The 20,235-nt window shown below is 35.1% G+C and overlaps 2 protein-coding genes across 2 annotated transcripts; both read right to left on the reverse strand.

The window, feature by feature from the left end:
• Window positions 1–1,962: 1,962 nt before the first annotated feature.
• Window positions 1,963–7,825, reverse strand: LOC132625885 (IAA-amino acid hydrolase ILR1-like 3). Its single transcript, XM_060340482.1, has 5 exons — window positions 7,441–7,825; window positions 4,276–4,401; window positions 3,540–3,854; window positions 3,294–3,422; window positions 1,963–2,443 (listed from the first exon to the last, which is right to left on the reverse strand). The coding sequence occupies exons 1-5, from the start codon at window positions 7,801–7,803 to the stop codon at window positions 2,066–2,068; spliced, it is 1,311 nt and encodes a 436-aa protein (XP_060196465.1). The 5' UTR covers window positions 7,804–7,825; the 3' UTR covers window positions 1,963–2,065.
• A 1,952-nt stretch (window positions 7,826–9,777) lies between these two features.
• Window positions 9,778–11,888, reverse strand: LOC132625887 (short chain aldehyde dehydrogenase 1-like). Its single transcript, XM_060340483.1, has 2 exons — window positions 11,783–11,888; window positions 9,778–10,459 (listed from the first exon to the last, which is right to left on the reverse strand). The coding sequence occupies exons 1-2, from the start codon at window positions 11,818–11,820 to the stop codon at window positions 10,195–10,197; spliced, it is 303 nt and encodes a 100-aa protein (XP_060196466.1). The 5' UTR covers window positions 11,821–11,888; the 3' UTR covers window positions 9,778–10,194.
• Window positions 11,889–20,235: the final 8,347 nt, after the last annotated feature.

Raw genomic sequence — 20,235 nt, forward strand, 5'->3', positions numbered from 1 at the left:
GAGTCGGTGTTAGTTACATCTCTGTCAATAATGAAGTTATGAAGAAGTTGGTATAAAGATTTGAAGGTTTGAAGAAGATTTGAAGATCGAGATGAAAATTTGAAGGCGAAGATGAAGGAATGAGCTTGAAGGTTTGAAGGATTGAAATTTCGGTCGAAGATATGAAGGTTACGGTTCAGAAAAAGATGAAGATTCGAAGAGTGAACAAGCTCAATATTAACTAAGGAATCGAAGATCAGAGAAGTTGAAAGTGAAAAGTGATAGGTAAAAATGCGACTGTAACTCTTATATAGACAATTTACCGTGACGGTTACCGAGGCCAACCAATCAAGATATGGCACGTGTTCGAGAATTAATGAGACGTGATTTGAAGCGACGTGGATTGAGGCGATTTCCGAAGTTGGTCATTCGGAATGGGACACGTGGCCGAAGTCAGAAGGACGTGACGTTGCGGTTCCCACCTATTTTTAAGATAAGAATGGACTTATGAGACCACCAGTTTGAGACTCTTCCACTTCCCGTCACTTCGGTGAAACTCTGATCCAGAAAGTGTGGGGACTATCTGTATACGGTAAAAACCGGGTCAATGTATGACGGATGAGACGGAGCCAAAGACAGGTCCAAATGGGCACGAGCATGTTCAATCTTGCTCCACACCGGGGGTGTTGTACCAGATACAGCTGACCCGGGACAAAATAAGTGTGTCCATTGGTCCGGGTATCCAGTTGTGAGGCTGCCACGCGTCATAAAACCATTCCGCTATTCGCGCTGACAACGGATCAGCCTTATCCTTTCTAAGGTTTATTCATAAAGGCTTTTTGAATTGTATTAAAGGCCCATGAGGAATACCTATAAACAGAGGGCAACCCTCCCCTTTTTTAGGTTAGCTTTTTTCTTATATCACAATATTGTAACCATCTGAAATATAAAAGCTCACTTCAAAGTAATTCTGGTCCGAATTTGTATTATTCATCCACAACTGATCTAATCCATCTTCTTTATTTAAGCATATTTGGCACATATCATTTACGATATATTACTTATGCACATATATATATAAATATAATCATATACACATCCATAGTCATTTCATACCAACTTAAAAGATTAAAGTTCATCCACATATTCTATTTCACCACATACAAATCTAATTGTTACCAGTAATTCGGGATAAACAGTAAGTTATTTGAATTTCTTTTTCCAAGACTCTGCGAGTCTACGACAAAGAACATCCTCCAACAATTATATTTCGATAATCACATATCCGAGTTGGCCTCAATTTGGTACAGCTCTAGCGGCCTGTACCGAAACAATGTTCGATCCTTAGATGCCCAGTAGGGAAGCAATTCAGTAATTAAAGTTTTGTGACTCCATTTTGGTTCTTAATGTTGCCTTGAGGTATCAACTAATCAGATCAAGTAACTAACTATTCGCAACTCGATTAGTAGCAAATGGCAATCATGCTCCCGTGAAATTAACCTTTGAATATCATTTACCTGATGTAATAAATTTGGATTAAAATATTTTGAGCTTAAACTGATAGTATAATTTACAAGGACTAGGAGCCAGGGGTTTGAAGAGAAAATAAAAAATATATATACAAAAAAGGGGCAGTGCGTTGAATTATGTCGTTTCCTTTTCTGCTTAAATAGATAAAAGAACACTAGTTTTAGCTTAGTTGATTCATTCATTTTGCTTGAACTTAAATAATTTACAAAAGAAAAAAAAATGAAAGAACAATAAAACTATCTCAAATCCGTGAATTATTCTAATGGTGCAAGATCCCTGACATGTATGTTTTTTCTGTAAAGCTCAATGACAAAGGTCGAAGGACGTGTATTGCGCCAAGTGCTCTAAGTCAGTACTTTAAGTGGAGAAGAGTTCAGAGGCAAGCGCATCATCCTAGAGTTTCAAAGGCTACAACCGGCCTACAGAGTTGGCTCCATACGAATTTCTCGGTCATAAGCAAAAAATGCATGTATGCTTTTTTACTAACAAAGAAGTCAAATCACAATGTTTTTCATTTACAAACAAGATGATTTTTCAATCCCAAAATGCTATTCTACTATGTCTGAACATGTGTGTCAAAGTAAGAGATGGCAACAGCAGCATGGAGGGCTGCTCCTATTGGTAGAACATCTTCATCAAGAGTGAAGTAGGGGGAGTGCAAACCTTTAACACCACCAGACGCAGCCGTTTTATTTTGTGCACCGATGCTAAAAAATGCAGCTGACATCTTTTGGGAATAAAAGCTGAAGTCCTCCGCCCCCATCGTAACTGGAGCATACAGCACATTTTGCTCACCGAGCAAGTTTTCTCCAACCTTTTTAGCGTGCTCGTAGATAGTGGGATCGTTTACAGTTGGTGGATATGGCCTCATTAAGTCCTCCGCAAAATCAACAGTGGCAGAACATTGATGTACGGCTGCTTGTATCTCGATGATCTACACGAGCAGTAAGTATATTTATAGTTACTGATCCAAACAGAGGTGGAGTCAGGATTTTTAGTTTATGGGTTCTGAACTACAATTCGTTTTGCTTACTGTGTTCTAAATAGATTAACTCCACATATTAGAATGAATTTTTAACACAAGTACAGGGTTTTGAGGCTTTGAGCCAAAGTTACTAGGTTCAACCGAACCCATAACTTATACTGTGGCTCCGCCCCTGCTCCTAAACCGGTTGAACCCAGTAACTTATACTGTGGCTCCGCCCCTGCTCCTAAACCAATGCTTATTGTTTAAAGAAGATACGAGTAGAAAACTGACACGTTATGAGCAATGTTGAATATTTCTGAAAAATTAAAGCACAGGTTGTAGAAAATGATCTGTTTAACTTCTATGTCCGGATATTTCAGACGACATTATCAAAGATACAGTTGCTAAAAAAGCTCAAGGAAGATTCAATAGCCCGTTTGGCCAAGCCTCTAAAATCAGCTTATTTTGAAAAGTGCATTTCGAGAAAGTGCTTTTGGGGAAAAGAAATGTGTGTTTGACTTATCAATTTGAAAAGCACTTGTGAGCAGCAATTACTGTTTGTCCAAGCTTTAAAAAGTGCTTTTTAAGTGTATTTTCTCAAAAAAGTACTTTCGGGGAGAAGCTACTTTGTTCAGCTTCTCAAAAACAACTTCTGCTTCTACTCAAAAGCACTTTTTCTTCTCCTAAAAGTTCGGTTAAACACCACAACTTTGAAAAAAAGCACTTTTGGCCTTGGAGAAGCTTGCCAAACAGGCAAAGATCTATGATCATCCAAAGCTTGAGGGAGCAGTTGACTTAGTATCAGCAAAACTCATACCTCTTTAATTCTTTGCTTAAGATAGGAATGGCCCTCAGATGTCATGAACCGAAATGTTCCCCCAAACTTTACGCTGTCAGGGATTACATTTCCAGCCTCACCACCATCTACGAATGCAACAGAGACAACCTGCATGTAATTGCACATAAGCAGAAACAAAACTTACACCCTGCTTCATGGAATTCAGGATTCTGAACAAAGAAGTAAAATCATTACTTAGCTGTTTGGAATCAGAGCGACACATACCCGGGACTCCAGAGGATCAGTTTCTCGAGAAACAAGTTGCTGGAGTGCAAGAACTGCCATTGAAACAGCAAGAACTGGATCCCTAGTATTATGTGGTAATGCTGCATGTCCGCCTTTCCCTTGCATTATTGCTGTAAACCTTCCTGCACCAGCCATAATAGGACCAGGTCTTGAACCGATGATACCAGTGGGCAAATATGGAGAGACGTGCATGCCAAATATTGCTTTAACCCCATCTAATGCTCCTTCTTCTAACATATGGGAGGCGCCCGCACAGCCTTCTTCTGCAGGCTGGAAGACGAGCTTAACCGTGCCCTTCAGTTCAGAATGCAACATTACCCAGATCAACTTATTGAATTTAGACCAAGACAGGACAAGGGTTCTTCAAGGTCAAAAGTGTTTTTTTTTTTCCTTTTTTTTTTCTTTCCAAAGTTGAGGCATTTGGCCAAGCTTTTAGGAGAAAAAAAGAGCTTTTGAGTAGAGGCAGAAGCTGGAAAAAGTAGTTTCTCCCAAAAGTGCTTTTTCGAAAAGCACTTTTGAGAAAATACACTTGGAAGAAACTTTTTAAAAGCCTGGTAAAACACTACTTTTTGCTCAAAAGTGCTTTTCAAATTAAATTAATTAGACAAACACAAACTGCTTCTCACTAGAATTACTTTTTTGAAAAGCACTTTTTAGAAGCTTGGCCATACAGGCTACAAAGTTAGTTTATAAAAACAATAATGATTCTTCCTACCTTCAACTTGTCCCTTCTATTTTGAAGCAATCTAGCTGCTCCAAGCAGCATGGTGACATGAGCATCATGGCCACATGCATGCATTTTGCCATCGATCTTGCTTTTGTACTCCAAATCTACCAATTCCTTCAAATTAATCACTGATTCATTTATTCCACTCATCAAAGAAGAATTCTTTCTACTAGCACAAAGAATTCGACAAAGAGCAGACTGAGAAAGTAAATGACAGAAATGAGAGTGCTTTTGATGATCTTTCTTTTTCCTTCTCCAATTAAAGTTGAAGGCTGGGTCACATGGGAAACTTGAGAAATACTGATGTTTTGAGAACATCAGATGCATATTTTGTACTCAGAAATATGAACTTCTTCTCAACTCACTGGCCTCTAGTGAGTTACAGACAGGGATCGAAAAGGTCAAAATTCTTGATGATTCCATCATCTATAATTGAGTTGCGAAAACTTTTGGATATGTATCCTACACCTGAACCGATTTCTCTGCATTATATCTGCTTACCATTTTCTAAAAAGCATCTGACTTGCATGGATATCTCGTTATCTATCTGAGCCAAAAGTATGAAAGAACAGACACTGGCACTGTGGAGGTGAAATCTTCATACAGAAACTAAGTCATCATATAAACCTTAAGTTGCCTAAACTTGGCAGTTTACAATGTGAACGTGTTATATTGGCTTCAAAAGAGGCGTCGAGTACAACAAAGCCATTATAAGTGATAATGCATGGACTCACTACATAGGGATTAATTTCAGAAAACCAAAATAAATGATGTGCAAACAAGTAACAAGCAGCGATCCAACTAAGCAATAACTTATGACAATACTTTCAAGTAAGGGTAATTTCAAGCTACAGAAGCTATAAGCTTGGGGTGCATCACACCCCTTGGGGTGCGGCCCTTCCCCGTACCCTGCTAGAAGCTATAAGCTGTCAGACACAATGTAACTGATACAGTACGTTGGTGTTCAGGGAAATCGCCACGACTAGGTTTGACTTGCGCTTACAAATTAGATGCTAGAGTGGACTCAAAAAGGTTCTTTAAGCATGTTGCAGGTAAGAATTCTTCATTACTTAACTTCAAAATCTTTTTTGATAACCTTGATGTCCGGGCTAGCTTTCCACGGGCTACTTGCTACCTCCCACCAACACAGGTTCAAATCACAGCGGAGGCAAAAATCACTAAGTGATTTCTTTTCCCAACCTTGGTGGACAGTTAACCTACAAATCTTAAGTAGGATTTCATAATTGCTAGACCTTCCAAATTCAAACCATAGAGTGACTAAAAATCACTCACCTGGTATCAAAGGAGACTGATTTTCACCTCTTTAATCACTACATTACATTTAATTAATAAAACTACATGTTCTATGAAGCACAGTATGCCACAACTCTATATCACAGAACAGCAAGGAAAACCAATTCTATTCTCCAAGCCGGTGTAGGCTCAAGAACACTTAAAACTTATCATTCCAAAAGACGTTCCTTTTCACATAATTAGTCTAAGTTGATGTTAAAAGACTAATTGAAAACGAAAAAACACCTTTTTTGCTCCGATAAAATTGTTTAACTAAAAAGCATTTGTGTTTGAAAAGAAAAATTCACTACACTATATATAGAACAAATAGGAATTGAGAAACGAGCAAAAATTACACATAAATGCAAAAGAATAACCAAAACTAAATCAGACTTCCTCTCAATATTCCCAAAAATGTCACTCATAAATCACAATCAATTGACACAAGTTTGCATAGCAATTGGCATCCCAACTCCGAAAGAACAAAAATTTGAAAAGGAACTGCAAATCGGAAACAAAAGAATCAAGAAAGTTGATTGAGAAGAGAGACCTGCAAAGGGAGAGCATACATTACACATGATTAAAACATTAAACTTATCATTTCAAAAGCCATTCCTTTTCACTAAATTATTCTAAGTTGATGTTCAAGGACTAATTAAAAACGAAAAAAAAAAACCCTGATTGCACTAATAAAAATACTAAATGATTAAGCTTTTGTACCAAAAAAGATCACTACACTATATCTGCAACAAATATTTTGCATAATTGCCACCCCAACTCCAATAAAACTCCTCCAAAAGAACAAAATTAGAAAAGGGTCTACAAAAAACTAAACTTTGAGACTAGAGAATTAAGAAAGTGATAAAAAGAGAGACCTGTAAAGGGAGAACATCCATATCAGCTATCAACCCAAACCACGGTTTCCCACCCGACCCGACAGTCCCAACCAAACCCGTTTTGGCAACTAACCACACATACTCAATCCCAAGCCAGTCCAACTCATCTCTAACGAGTCGACTCATTTTGTATTCTTGAAATGCCAATAAAATCATTTCTAAATATAGAAAGGTGACATCTTTTCGGGACTAACTAAAAAAGAAAGTTTGCCACATAAATTGGGACAGAGGGAGTAATTCCAATAGCCTTTCTTTTTCACTAAACTTTTCTATGTTGATGTTAAAGAACTAACTGAACACCATTTTTGCACTAATAAAAATGTTTAATATTTAAGCTTGTGTTTTTTTTATTTTTTATTTTATTTTATTAGTATTAAGCTTTCGTTTTGGGGAAAAAACAAAACCTCACTACACTATAAGAGCCCGTTTGGATTGGCTTATAAGTTGCTTATAAGCTGTTTTCAGTTTTTTTGAGTGTTTGGCTGGCCAGCTTAAAGTCATTTTGTGCTTAAAATAAGCTCAAAAAAATAATTAAGCCCATTTGACTTACCTTATCTAAAGCAGTTTATAAGCTGAAAACAGCTTATAAGCCAAAAAAAATAAGTTAGACTACCCAACTTATTTGTTTTTAGCTTATAAGCTGCAAACAGCTTATAGGCATAAACTCATCCAAACAGGCTCTAAGTGAAACAATAGGAACTACGAAATGAGAAAAACTTATATATAAATATACACTACACTTATAAATCACAATCATTGAGTCAAGGGTCTATCGAAAACAGTCTCTCTCTCTACCCCGCAAATTACACTAACAAATGAAACAAGATGAGCAAAACTTATACATAAATACACAGTACACTTATAAATCACAATCATTTCATACAAAATCTTGCAAACTTGCCCCCCCCCCCCCCCCCCCCCCCCAATTTCAAGAAAACTATTAAAAGTCATAGAGAATAGAGACCTGAATAGGGAGAGCATCCATGTCAGCTCTCAACCCGAACCACGGTTTCCGACCCGACCCGATTGTTCCAACCAGACCCGTTTTGGCAACTGGCGAAACATACTTAATTCCAAGTGAGTCCAACTCATCTCTAACGAGTTGACTCGTTTTGTATTCTTGGAATGCTAATTCAGGATACGCATGGATTCTTCTCCTTACAATTTTTAACCAATTCAAGAACTCTGGTTGTGTAGCTGATTCTAGAAGGTTCCCAGTTAGTGACTCAGTTTCTATAGCACATGAATTGTATGGGAAATTTGTTAATAATACAACTGCTAATATGCAGATGAAGAAGAAGTTTTTTGTGCAAAAGGAATCCATCATCAATGGAAACAAAAAAATGTGAAAAGGTCATTATATAATAAGGAGAAAATGACAAAAATGGTCCTTTAAGTTTGAGTATGGGTTCACAATATTCCCTTAGTCTTTATCAAATATTTAATAATTTATGTTCGTTAGATTTGACGGAAATATTGAAACGTTTTTTTAAAAGCAATAAAAAACCACGAAAGTCTCATCAAATGCAAAAATATGCAACATAAATAACTACTCTAGGCATTAAAAAGATAAATAAGAAGTAGTAAAAATTACACCTCAAAAAGTTGAACTAGTCTCTAAAATAAGTCAAATATAACTGAAACTACAAAAATTGTACCGTGAGTTCTCGCTAACTTTTTTTTTTTAATAATAATTTTCGTCAAATAAATATTTGACAGGACTAAAAATGTTAATGTTTGGCAAACTTAAAAGACTAAAGTTGTTCAATTCATACTTTAGTAGACTATTTTGAACCTAGCTTGAAAAATAAAGGACCATTTTTGTCATTTTCTCCGCCAATAGTTGTAATTAGACCAAAAAAACAAAGTAATAATAATAAGAGCTCAATCAGTTGATACAAATTTTTGCATCCAGGTCAGTTCTCAAACCAAACCATGGTTTCCGACCCGACCCGACCCGACCCGACAGTCCCATGCAACTGTCAATATGCAAAACGAACCCATCAATGGAAACAAATACGTGAAAGGTTCTTGGGACTGGTCGTTCATGATTACTCCTATTGGAGGAGAAAATGAAAAAAATGGTCCTTTATGTTTGAGTCTTCGTTCAAAAATAGTCATTTTAAGTATGACTTAAACTATTTTAGTCCTTTAAGTTTGCCAACGTTAATATATTTAGTCGCCGTCAAAATATTTACCATATTGTGTTAGGTTTGACAAGAACCGTGAAAAGAAAGGAAACTAACGGGAACTCACATTTAAAGGTACAATTTTTGTAGTTTCTGTCATTTTTTATTTATTTTTAGATTTTAATGCAACTTTTTAAGGTGTAATTTTTACTATTTGTTAATAACCTTTAGGGGTCGTTTTGTTGGAAACAAGTTATCCCCGGATAACTTATCCTGGGATTAGTTATTCCACCCTCCCACAGGGATAAAATAACACTACAATCCCGAAATAACTAATCACGGGATTAGTTATACCATTATTTTATCTCAACCAAACGTGAGATAAATTCATCTCTAATAGAATCCCCGGGATTATTTATCCTTATCCGTTATACCAAACGAGCCGTTAGTGTCTAGTGTAGTAATTTGTGTCGCATGTTTTTTTAATTTGATCGGACTTTATTGGCGTGTATAGCTAAAAAAGATTTCATTGTTTTCGTCAAATTTAACGAACATGAATTGTTAAATATCTGATAAAGAATAAAGTGTTAATTTTTGGAAAACTTAAAGGACTAAAACTTGTTTAATGCGCATTTAAGGGACTATTTTGAACTTACACTCAAACACAAAGGACCTATTTTGACATTTTTCTCTTATAAGAATTCAGTACACTATATGTGAAACAAATACTAGGAAGTAGGAACTAAGAAACGAGCAAAAAGTTATGGAGTACTACAAAAATGCACAATCCTTTCGGTATTTGCAAATTTCACTAATAAACACAATCAGTCCCTATTAGGTTTCTCTATGGAAAAGTACTTGAGTTCTATCCTGCGTATATTCTTGACAAGATGATATTTTTGTTCCATTCTTTCCTAAGAGATTTAGTGCAAAGCATCAATCGTTACTAGTTGTGTTAGATTTCCTCGAAGAAAATACCATTTCCTCGAAGAAAATACCAAGTTTAACTCGATGAAAGGAGGATTGTTTGATGTCACACAATTGCATACACGTACAATTATCTTGTATGAGTGGCATATACACTTAGTGTAAAAAGAATTTGCAATTAAGGGGCACATGGTGAAAGAGATCGCGTATTAATTTGATCTACTCGTCTAAGATAAGATCAAAGATAATATACTCTAAAAATATCATTATATAAGTAAATGGAGAAACATTCATTCAAAGGATATATAGAACTTACATATAAAGATTTAGAACAATTAACCAGAACGAAATCTCATGTCTTTTTTTTTTTTTTTTCTTTATAATTTTTTCTCAAAACGTTACTTATTATTCAATCTAATTCAAGAACGCAACCTCATAATGCCTTCCTTGAAAGCAATATTAGTAGTACTATATCCACCATCAATCACAAGATTCATTCCACTTATATATTTGGATTCACCACTAGCAAGATACAATGCTGCTTCTGCAACATCCTCAGCTTCCAAGATTGTCCCTTTTAGGTTTGCAGTTTCACACACAAATTGCTCAACCTTTTCCTTCTCCTTATTCCAAGCCAATTCCTCAACATTGGAGTTCATATATCAAGCATTACTGAACATAATATCAAGCTTGCCGTACTTGGAAACTGCCATGTCTACTGCATTTTCGACGTCTTTTTCCACTTTCACATCGCAGTGTATGTAGAGAACATCTCCCTTTTCGCCTATTTCTTCAACAACGGATTGGCCAGGATTGTCTTGGACATCCGCAATCACTACTTTTGCACCATTTTTGATGAAAAGTCTTGCCGCAGCTTCACCAGTTCCACTAGCGCCACCTGTTATGATGGATACTTTTCCTTCGAGCCTGACACAATCGAACAATTAAAGCAATAGTAAGGGCGAACTTTAGAGGCGGATTTAGAGAGGATTACGTAGGTTTGTATTGAACTCATTGCTTTCAACTTGAACTATATACCCTTTGTGTCCCAATTTATCTGATTAACACACTTTCCTTTTTAGTTTGTTCCAATACATCCTTAGCCGGAAATAATTTAACTTTAAACTTCTCATTTTACACTTAATGAGACAATTTATAGCCACACAAATTTCTATGACTTGTTTTAGACCACAACTTTTAAAAGTTTTTTTTTTTTTAAACTCGATGCCGAGTCAAATAACGTCAGATAAAATGAGACTAAGGAAGTATAAATATATAAAAGGAGATTTAAATATGTGTATAGATTAAAGATCACACTCATCCTAAACTTATAATTCTAGATCTTGAATTTGCTTATGATAACTTCCTAATATAATCAAAGGTATACATTTGAACAATCACAAAGGAACAATCGAACAATTACAATGGGACAGTATGAGCCCAACATGCGTCGAGGAAAAGATAACAAAATAAAGGAAATAATAAGGGCGAACTTCGTAGGCGGTTTTAGGGCACGTTCTGTAGGTTCAGTATTGCTTTCGACTAATTGGACTATATACTTTTTGTGTCCCAATTTATATAACACACTTTCTTTTTTGGTCCGTCCCAACAAAAATGTCATACATTCTTAGTTGGAAATAATTCAACTTTAAGCTTCTATGTTACCCTTAGCGAGATGATTTATAGCTACACATGTCTATGAGTACAACTTTCAAAAGTTTTTCTTGCTTACTTTTTTAAACTCAGTGCGAGTCAAACATCGTCATATAACTGAGAAAGTATACATATGTAAAAAGAGATTTAGAGCCTGTTTGGATGGGCTTAAAAAAAAAAACAGCTTATAAGCTGGAAACAACTTATAAGCCAAAAAAAAATAAGTTGGGGTAGTCCAACTTATTTTTTTTTTGGCTTATTATAAGCTGTTTTCAGCTTATAAGCTGCTTTAGATAAGCTAAGACAAACGGGGCAACTTAATTTTTTGGGCTTATTTTAAGCACAAAATGACTTTAAGCTGGCCAGTCAAGCACTCAAAAAAGCTGAAAACAGCTTATCGGCAACTTATAAGCCAATCCAAATGGGCTCTTAAGTATGTGTACATAGTAAGATCACACTCATCCTAAACTTATCGATTCTAGATCTTGAATTCACTTATGATAACTCCCTAATATACTCAAAGGTATACATTTGAACAATCACAAAGGGACAATCGTATTTGAACGGAGCACAACATTCAGCAAAATATAAACGTACCTTCTAGCAATGGAGGAGATGGAGGCCATGGAGTTCATCTTCAAGCGTTTGAAAATGAGGATGATATACTTTTGATAGTGAAGTATTTTATTTATGGTTCTTATTATTCTTTGTGTCACTATCAAATTGTTAATTAACGTCCACATGGAAGTTGATTTTAATTATACTCACTCCGTCACTTTTACTTATCCACTTTAGACTTTTCACACTGTTTAAAAAAATAATTAAATGAAGCGCATAATTTACCAATTTACCCATATTAATTGGTGCATATTTTTATTAGATTTGAAAAAATGATTTGAAGTGAGTATTTAATACTATAGGTAAATCAGGAAGAAAAAAGTTGTTTTATCTTGATATGCAAAAATTGACGAGCAAAAATGAAAATCTATTTTTGAAATAAAGGACAAGTAAAAGTGAACAGAGGGAGTAGTAAATAGAGAAAATAACATCATTTGTCACACTTCTAAACTCACAAGCATAATTAGCATAACTTTTAAAACTCTTCAAATATAGCACATCTTATTACTTTAATGGTATATTTACGTGCAATCACTTATCCCACTAAACTAAGGGTTCACATTAAAATCTATCCACTAAATGAGGGACTACATTTATTCTCATATTATTTATCTTTATCACCCCATCATTTTTAATTCTCTCTCTTCTTAAGGATATATTTATGTGGTACTAATAAAGTCTTGGAAAGATGTTAAAGCATGGCAAAGTCGAATTATTGTTATATTTCTTTTATAGATTTATTGGAATATATTCATGGTATAAATTTGTTATATCGAAAGTAGTTTTTTTTTTTTTGTTATATATAAATTTATATATGTAATGTATACATGGTTTAAAACTTTTATATCTAAAATATACCATATATTTTGATGGTATAAATTTTTTATACCTAAAATATACCACGTATTTTATGATATAAATATAGTATATGACAAATTCAAATTATTGTTAGATTTCTAGTAGAAATTTATGGATATAAAGGTTACAATTGTACATTCATGGGATAAATTTGTTATATCGAGAGCACTTTTTGTGATTCTGTTTAATTAAATAAAATATTTATTTATAGTATATGTATCATATAAGTTTTTTATATCTGAAGCATACCACATATAATTAGCAAAAGTTGGTTTACCAGAATGGAGAGGAAGGTGTCGTGAGATCAGGAGATATCTTTTGAGCAAGAAAATAGGAAGAAATCAGTTGGTTTGTTAGTGCTCGTGTAGACGAATACTTTTAATGGAGAGTAATTTGATATGGTATATAATTCCAACTGCTACTAAATGTTAACTAAATAATTCTGCTAACATTTTGTAAATATTTTTATATTTTTGTATAGTTACGTTTTTTTCCCTAGTAAATATGTTATTAAAGCCTGTTTGGATGGGCTTAAAAAAACAGCTTGTAAGCTAATTTGCAGGATTGCCCTTCGCTGGGGGTGGTCTTTAATATTTACCCCTCAAATGGTGGTCTTTAAATTCTGCCCTTAAGGTAGAATTTCTGCCCATGTAAATTCAGCCTTAAGGCAGAAATTCTGCCACACAAATTCTTCGCTGGGCAGATTTGCAAAAATCTGCCTTGCGATTTTTATTTTTAACTGAGGTCGTGTTCGAACCCACAACCTTGGTGTGTTAGGCGAGGGGTAAAATTTAAAGACCACCAATTGAAAGGGCAAAAATTAAAGCCCACCCCAAATAAAGGGCAATCCGCGCAAAAAAAAAAGTTTTTTTTAAGCTAAGTCAAACGGGTCAACTTATTTTTTTAGCTTATTTTAAACACAAAATGGCTTATAAGTTGTCCAGCCAAACACTCAAAAAAGCTAACTTATAAGCTAAGCCAAACGGACTCTAAATCCTTCAATATATTCATTGCGTTCATCGTGCACAGCCATGTAGAATTTTAGAAATGTTTCCTAACATTTGCTTCTTCTTCACATTAAGGTCTCGGCTGTCAATCATGAGTACCAATAAATGGTTGAGTAATTTCGGCTGTCAATCATGAGTACCAATAAATGGCATAAAATTCAGATTTAAGGGCAATTTCATCATTGCACAATTCCATATGAAATGTGGCTTTCAATGTACAATTATAAACGTGGCTTTTTTTAAGCCCTAAAACAGTCACGTATCCTTGTTCTTGTTCTAGATCACATTCATCCTAAACTTATTAATTCTAGATCTTGAATTCACTTATGATAACTCCCGAATATACTCAAAAGTATACAATTGAACAATTACAATGGGACAATATGAGGCCAACATCAAGGTAGCTTTTAGCAATGGAGGAGCTTATGGAGGCCATGGAATTCATCTTCAAGTGTCTGAAAATGAGGAAACGATATTTTTGATAGTGAAGTGAAGTGTTGTATTTGTGGTTCTTATTCTTTGCGCCACACTATCAAATTGTTAATTAACGACCACTTGCAAGTTCACTTCAATATATTACATTGCGTGCATCGTGCACAGCCATGTACTCCCTCCATCCCATATTATTTGGCCATTTTTCTTTTTGTACGCCACTTAAGAAATTATAAATAAAAGATGTATTTTACTACTTTACCCCTATCTCTCTCCAATAAATACATTTTAATCAATATTGACTATTTTCAATATAAGGGTAATATGGTAAATATTTAATTAATTCTATCTTGGTATGAACAAGTAATTTGGGACATATATTTTAGTAATATGGCCAAGTAATATGGACGGAGGAGTAGAATTTTAGATACATTTCATAACATTTGCTTGTTCTTCACAATTAGGTATCCGCTATCAATCATGATCACCAATAAATGGTTGAGTAATTATTACTTCCTCAGTCTCAAAATAAGTGTTGTTTTAGCTTTTTTCACGCTCATTAAGGAAATCAATAAATACAAGGTATAGTTTGCTAATTTACTCCTATTTATTAGGTTTTTTTTTTTAGAATTGATCATTAGTATTATAGAGGACTACTTCTTTAATGTTAAGAGCATAATTGGAAACACTTGCTAACTTTGATCTTAAATTCCTAAACACTTACCATTTCTATTTAAATTTATTTTAAGAAGACTTCAAATTCGAGTCTTGCGAATGAAAGAAATTCTTATAAAGAACACTTTCTCTTTTAATGAATTTTACATAGTCGTGACTCCAAAACAAATACATGACACAAGATAGGAAATGATTATATGAAGAACAAGTTAAATGATAATTAAAAAAAATTCTACGTAAGTGTGCACGAATGCAGTGGAACCTAATCTTTTAAAGGGATTATTAAATGTTGCTTAAGTCAACTTCTCCTTTGTTGGAAAAATCCATGAACCTGACCATTAATTAGTATGGAATATCAATTATTAGCTATCAGTCTCCAAATCATATCTGTAAATCCTTCAGCAAATCTCATCTTCCTTAGCACCTATCAAATTCTTCATTTGTTCTCAACTAGTTAGCCGATGCCTAGTTTCTTCTTCTTTCTGATCCTATTTACTTTGTCAATTTAATCTATTGCATATTTTTTTATTCTTATTTATTCTTTCGCATCTCAAATCTTCTTACTATATCTAGAACACTAATTCATTAAAGTAGTACGATAAAATTTTAATTAATTAATTCTTTCTTGAGTTTTTAAAGCCGCGTGAAATTTCGATTAACTATTTTTAACAAAAGTTGTAAGTAAATAGAACCGAAAAAAATATATTTTTCTCGTCCTCTTGTTTTTATTTGTTACTCTCTCGAGATGTATGTTGTCTATTCGTTCATTTCATGTCACAATCGTAGAATTGACGGATTTGATAATTATAGTAGAAAATAATAATAGTAGATGATTAAGGAAAATCAGAAATGCATTCATAGATTTGCAATCCAAAAGATGAAGCAAAGCAACAAAAGTTTTGAGCATGATTCAAGCCTTTAAAAATAAAAGTTCACTACATGTTCAGTCTACCAAGACTACCGGCGCATCAAAGACGGAGTATAAGTCCAATTCTTCAGAGTCTCTCCTGGTCCGGCACCCCGTATTGTCAGTGCCTTGGTGTTGTGAGTAGTTGTAGCAGTAATCTTCATGTGTGTCTGTGTTTGGATTGTTCCCATGGGAGCGACAAAAGTTGATGACATGTCCCTTTCCACCCTTCCAATTGACACACTGGATTCTTTCAAATCTTGGCATCTTCGTGAGCGGGTAAAGGATTATTGACCACATTGGGTTTAGCTTCAGCGAGCTGGACTACTCCTTCCTTAATCAAAGCTTCGATTTTGTTTTTGAGCCCATAGCAATCTTCAGTGGCGTGCCCAGCAACTCCAGAATGGTATGCACAACGCTTGAAACCATCAAACCATTTTGGGATAAGATCGGGAATTTTTCCTTCAATCGGTTGTATTACGCCTGCTGCTTTCATTCTTTCAAACAATTGAGCCAATGGTTCAATGAACCGAGTGTAATTACGAGTGTTTTTGGTGACAGGGTTTGGACGGGCTTTATGTGTGGTATGTGGTCGATTTTGGTAAGTGGGAGCTTGAACAGATTGGTATGGACGTGGGTTTTGATGTGGAGGTGCTCGGGCTTAGTAGTAATTTGCTTGGGCGTTGTAGACAGGGTAAGGAGTTAATGGAGCTTGGTAGAGCTCAGCATAGTGGTAAGGGTAGAAAGGCTGTTGTGGATGGTTAAAGTATGTAATGGCTTGGTTTGGTGGGTTTAGAGTAGTTGTAGGTGGTGGATTAGTGTTGGTGGATAAAGGAATATAAGGAGTGTGATCTAGCGATTGATTTGTTGGGTTAACGGGTAATGGATTAGGAGTAGCATAGGTAGTGTAGGTGGGTGGTTGACTTTGTGGAGGGGTATAGACGGATGATGGATTTGGTGGATTTGCGAGGGTGATTGGAAGTAAGTTGTTGTTGGTAGGTGCATTATTTCGGGGAGGAAAATGTTCAAGAACTGGAGATTCAAGTGATGGAAAATGAGGCGGGTTTGGTGCGACGTTCCTAGGTCCAGGAGGTGGACTTTGGAGTGTAACAGATAAGTTGGTCATGTTTCTAACCCGATTTAGCTCTCCACGTAGATCCTCAATCTCTTGAGTCAGGCGGGCGATATGTTCATCATGTTGAATGGTAGTGCTATGTTCAGAAGTCTCGGGGGGATCACTAGGGATCACGATGTTTTCCACACCAGTTGAAATAGATGCAGCCGGATCAGACATAGTAATTTCATTTTCTTGAACAACCCAACTACGTTCAGGTAACGATGACGTCTTTGACCTTGTGAGGTAAGGATGGTCGGCCATCGAGTGTCAACACGAATCAACTCTCTTGGGAATAAAAATGAAAGAAACATAAAGTGCAAATGATGTTAGTCTCATTAACATATGTCTAGGTAAGTCATGATCACGTAAAGTCAAGTAAGTCATGTATCAAATAATTCATCGAATAAAGTCAAACAAGTTGTCCAACAAATGTAAACGATTATATCAACATATTAGAGTCCCCAGCGGAGTCGCCAAGCTGTCATACCCCATTTTAACCGGGTTAAATTAGAAGTACAACATATTGGTGATTCCTGTTTTTTTGTTTTAAGGAGTCGCCACCTAATTATTTAAGGTGAATTAGGGCACCTAAAGTTATTGAAGTAATTATCTAAAGTTGATTTATTTTAAAGTCTACGAAACCGAAAGATTCGAGGTAAGGGTTCAAACTAACCTAGAGGGAAGGTATTAGGCATCCTCTAAATTCCATTAATAATGGTTAATCCGACCGGACTCAAATTTAATTAGGCTAAGTGTAAGTATAATATTATAGAGAAGAAAATAGCTTTGTAAGTATTGCTAAAGTTATAGATAGATATATAAAAATGTTGTTTAAAATAGGACTTTGTAGAAGAAAAATAATAATTTGCATAACAGTATTTAGTTGTAAGTGAACTAAAAAGGGGAAATTTAGAAAAGTTGAAGGAAATTAGAAGCCGAAAGGAAATTTAGAGAAGTTGAAGAATGAAGTAGTCCACCACATCTGTAATCTCAAGCAGATTATCAGACTCTTGTTGAGCTAGATAGGTTCTTTCGAGGACCTGGTTTGAAAGTAAATACAACTCATTCAATTAATTAGACCTGTCATTAGGTAAAATGTTGAAACTATTTTTATAAGGATTAATCAAACGGGTGGATGTTATTCCATCCTTAGTCAAACTGTAGTTCACATATTCAACGATCTGTGGGGCTGCCCAGTTGGAATAGCTACTAAAAAAATTTGTTAATGACATAACTAAGGATTAGCCAACCTGTGATGGAAACACGATCATCATGAAAATGACAGTTTCGTTCTTTATTAGTTCAAATGTCAACCACTACTTGATAAAGTTTATTTAAGAAAAAAGTATTAGTGCGTGCACAGCACTACTGCCTTAATTCTAAAAATACATTAATGCAAATGGTAACACTAATTTGGATCAGTCAAATTTCGCCTCGTGAAACAAAACTAGGACTGAAATCTAAGATCAGAGAAAATGGCTTATGCTGCTCTTTCTTCACTCATGCATCGATTAGTTTAATTATACCTTTAAAGTTAATTGCACGCTAATATTAAGCCATTATATCATGTACTAAGAGCATCAAACACACACCCAAAGAAATCATTAGAAACACATATTCAGACAAAATAATAAGCGGAAAAAAAAGGAAAAGGGAATTGCCGTAGGCGAGCCTCAAGCGAATTTCATTGTTTTCTTGCTGTGGATGAAATTGAGGAATAAAGAGCGTGTTGACTCCATGCACGGATAATGTATTAATGTCGAGTCTCAATTTGAAACTCCGTTTTGAGTGAGTTCCGAATTAAGACTCCGTTTGCTCCAATGTGTACATGTAAAAGGAAAATATAATAAGGATTAGAGTCGTACGTAACTGTTAAATAAAGCAAAAACATATATGATGTTAAAACTTCCAAATACACATATTGATAGTAGACATAAAGAAAGTCGCAGCAAATTTTAGCCCAGACCATAACAATGTTTGGCCTCAAATGCAGTAGATAATGTTCCTAAATATGCAGCGACTGTTTGGTCAAAAATGCAACATAAAATCTGCCTGAATACAGCAGTTACTTGGTCCTAATCTGCCTAGAGTGTAGTAGCCATAGCAGCAAGTATTTTGCTCTTGATATTGTCTCAAAAGTGCCACATCTTGCAGCCACAAGACACAGCAATGCTTTGGCTGAAACGTGCAGCCACTGGCAGCCTTAAAGTGCCGCAGATAACCCATAAAAATGCTCAAAACAGTAGCAAATTAATTCAACTAAAAGGGTAGCAACGAGGGAGACTCAAATGCAGCAACAAGGTAGCTAAAACTATAGCAATTCATGACCATAAGTAAAGCGAAAAAAATGGCTAAAGTACACCAGCAACGTAGTTTGCAGAAAGTCCAGCGGTGTTCAAACAAAGTTTCGCAACCATGAGATACCCTAGCAAGTAGCCATTATATAATGCAACAGATATAACTAGTCTATCCTTTCTAACTGCCTATGGAGAACCCAACAAGAAAATTAGTAATAACATAGCCAAACCAAAATCATGCGATGCATCAAAGAGAAGTACAACTTATCTTGGTTCTTTAAATGCAAAATTAATGTTTTTCTGCTGAAAAAAAAAAACACAAGATGTACTACACTTCCCACTACAGTATTTTTTTATATCAAACAAACACATCAGGCAGCATTATAAATCTAGCAGCACATTGACAAGAGTTTTGGGTTCAACAGAGAAGACAAGATCAGAAAACTGTTGATAACAGGGACAAGAGATGAAATCAACATCAAAATAGTCATAAAGAAAATAACTAGGAATAAAATAGCAAAGTAGTCTGTAAATTGAAATCATAAATACCAGTGAAGCAGCTGAAAGTCAGACAAACAGAATAAGCGAGTATGGAACACAGGATATATCCTACTTGCATAAATGCTAAAACCAGAATAGTCATTTATCTTTGTTTGTTTTTTTTTGAATTTTAGGGAACATCACATGACTTTATTTATTTTGATCTAACCTGATGATCACACAGAAAACAAACTTAATTTCCTATAAAACAGCCCCACACACATATTAGACCACACTAGAAACATGTACCTTTTGCAAGATTCATAAACACTCTTATTGTAAGGAATAAAGAAAACTCAAGACACAAATTCGTTACGTTCTTTACTACAACAATGAAACGAAGAATAACTGTCTAAACACTCATTTTTATTTTACAAGTGAAGAAGTTGAAGGCTGCAGACAAATAGGCCAGCATTCAGCAGCCTAATTCACATGATCTAAACAAACTATGTGTTATCAAAGAAACTGTTCTAAAGAATCAAAGAGCATCCATAAGTTCATATTCAGCTCTTGACCTCTAAGGAAATATTTGGACCCATAAATGCATATTCTTCACATGGAAATTGTATCACATAATCTGTTTTCATGATTTTGCGTAT

This window comes from Lycium barbarum, chromosome 2 (genome assembly GCF_019175385.1).
Source record: "Lycium barbarum isolate Lr01 chromosome 2, ASM1917538v2, whole genome shotgun sequence".
Lineage (NCBI taxonomy): Eukaryota > Viridiplantae > Streptophyta > Magnoliopsida > Solanales > Solanaceae > Lycium > Lycium barbarum.